We start from the raw sequence: 2,086 nt of genomic DNA, 5'->3' as shown, positions 1-2,086 counted from the left end.
TATAATATCTTAGCTGAAAGTTCAGTGAATTAAATACAAAATCCTTATTTTATACCTAAAGACTTGGTGCTGACACGCAGATTCTTGAAAAAATCCTGCAGCCGTGGAAAGGTCGTCTGAAATTCTGGTTCCTGCAGCAGGTCCAGTAGTCTCTGAGATGGTCCAGGACCTCTCAGACGGATGTGATCCAGTAGTTCTGCCACCTTGTCACTTGTACCAGACGAGCTGCGTTTTATCTGATCGTAGCCTCTGTCAGTAATCAGACCTCGAGTATGTGCGTGCTGCAGAACTAACTGTAGGTCCAACTGGAGGATTTCCATCAGATCCAYTTTGTGGACTCTGAGAAATTGGACTGGACCTGGAGCTTCCTCAGCCATGAAAAACCTACGTTTCTGGACAATTCGTTAGAAAATTTTTAACGTTTTGTTAGAATCTGCAATTAAAACAGACAGAAAATCAGGTTAATTAACAGGAATAAACAGAACATAAAGTTACAGTGGGATAAAGAGAATTATTAATGTTAACTGAAATGGTAAAATACTTTGTTACAGTAGTTTATGTCATATCTGTGACGTGTTCCTTCACYAGCAGAATGGACACTATTTTCCTTCATGCCTTCACGGTCTCTTATGTCTTATCTTATCAAACTTTACTAAACGCTCCAAACAAACTTTCAATTTCAACAAGTGTTGTTTTAAACAAGTAAAATACACGTTCTTACCACTTGGACTAAGGACGGAGCGACAGATAAACAACTAGCTGCTTGTTCGGTTTCGATTCAGCTGCTGGTATGATGAAAAAAAAAACTCAGGATGTTCTCGATTTGGTTTTTCCCGCAAACTTCCTTCTGCGCATGCGCGCTGCTTGTTAGAAGGCTGCGCATGCGCGGCATTAGGCGTCGTCCTCAGCCGCCATATTTGTAGTTCTGAACTATTTTCTGAGAGTTTTTCCACATGAAGTCGTGTTTTCAGTGATTTCTGAGGCTGAACACAACACTGTGTTTAATACACAACACAAGCTCTGTGAGGACTCACTTTCAGGACAGGATCACTGGTGTGTGTGTCTGTGTGTGTCTGTGTGTGAACAAACTGAGCAGTAACAATCAGAGGCACAGGTGTGTCAGAGTTATCAGGTTTTATGTCTTTAATCTTTGTTTTAAAAAGACAAACATGAAGTTTTAAACACTTTATTGTAAACAATCATCAGACAGTTTTTATCACAACAACACATTTAGAAATGATCAGAACAGGTGGAGAATATCTGATAAATATTAGATTTATATTAATTATTGATCCAGTCTGATGATTAATTTTATTTATTTCACCACAAATATCTGATGTTTGGAATCAAACTGGTCAAAGTTTGGTCTCTTTCATCAACAAACAAACAARCAAACATCCACAATAACACAAGCAAATTCAAAATAAATATCTGGCCACGCCCCCTTTCTGCTCCCAGCAGCCAATCAGAGCTGAGATTGGACTGGGGGTCATGGTGTTTGTTCTGTGGGGTTGTTGGGGGTGGTCAGAGGTCAGGTGGGGGGGCGGGGCTCCTTATGTCACCATGTACTCCTGTCGCTTGTTGAGGCGCACCTGGCACAGCGAGACCGCGCCCACCGCCACGTAGACGGCGGCGGCGATGAAGCAGTTGAAGCCCACCTGGTTGTAGAGGCTGTAGATCTTCCCAGGTGGGTTTTCACTGTGGGAAAGGTCAGACATTAGTAATGGATCAGGTCAGACGTTAGTAATGGATCAGGTCAGACATTAGTAATGGATCAGGTCAGACGTTAGTAATGGATCAGGTCAGACATTAGTAATGGATCAGATCAGACATTAGTAATGGATCAGGTCAGACATTAGTAATGGATCAGGTCAGACATTAGTAATCGATCAGGTCAGACATTAGTAATGGATCAGGTCAGACATTAGTAATGGATCAGGTCAGACATTAGTAATGGATCAGGTCAGACATTAGTAATGGATCAGGTCAGACATTAGTAATCGATCAGGTCAGACATTAGTAATGGATCAGGTCAGACATTAGTAATGGATCAGGTCAGACATTAGTAATGGATCAGGTCAGACAT

The 2,086-nt window shown here is 41.5% G+C and overlaps 2 protein-coding genes across 2 annotated transcripts in view; both read right to left on the bottom strand.

The window, feature by feature from the left end:
• The window catches only part of LOC106532099 (uncharacterized), a gene marked incomplete in the record, with an annotated part of 10,195 nt that extends 9,135 nt beyond the window's left edge, over positions 1-1,060 (bottom strand). The window contains 2 exon segments of the mRNA XM_014028091.1: positions 56-433; positions 722-1,060. Coding sequence (XP_013883545.1) covers positions 56-377 — 322 coding nt within the window.
• A 112-nt stretch (positions 1,061-1,172) lies between these two features.
• rnasekb (ribonuclease, RNase K b) overlaps positions 1,173-2,086 on the bottom strand; it is a 3,034-nt gene continuing 2,120 nt past the window's right edge. Inside the window, exon 3 of the mRNA XM_014028094.1 lies at positions 1,173-1,698. Coding sequence (XP_013883548.1) covers positions 1,554-1,698 — 145 coding nt within the window. The 3' untranslated portion in view covers positions 1,173-1,553. The remainder of the gene's footprint in view (positions 1,699-2,086) is intronic.

Source organism: Austrofundulus limnaeus, unplaced genomic scaffold (genome assembly GCF_001266775.1).
Source record: "Austrofundulus limnaeus strain Quisiro unplaced genomic scaffold, Austrofundulus_limnaeus-1.0 Scaffold718, whole genome shotgun sequence".
NCBI classification, from domain to species: domain Eukaryota; kingdom Metazoa; phylum Chordata; class Actinopteri; order Cyprinodontiformes; family Rivulidae; genus Austrofundulus; species Austrofundulus limnaeus.
Note: the sequence above shows the minus strand (reverse complement) of the source record. Positions and strands in the feature narration are given on the sequence as shown.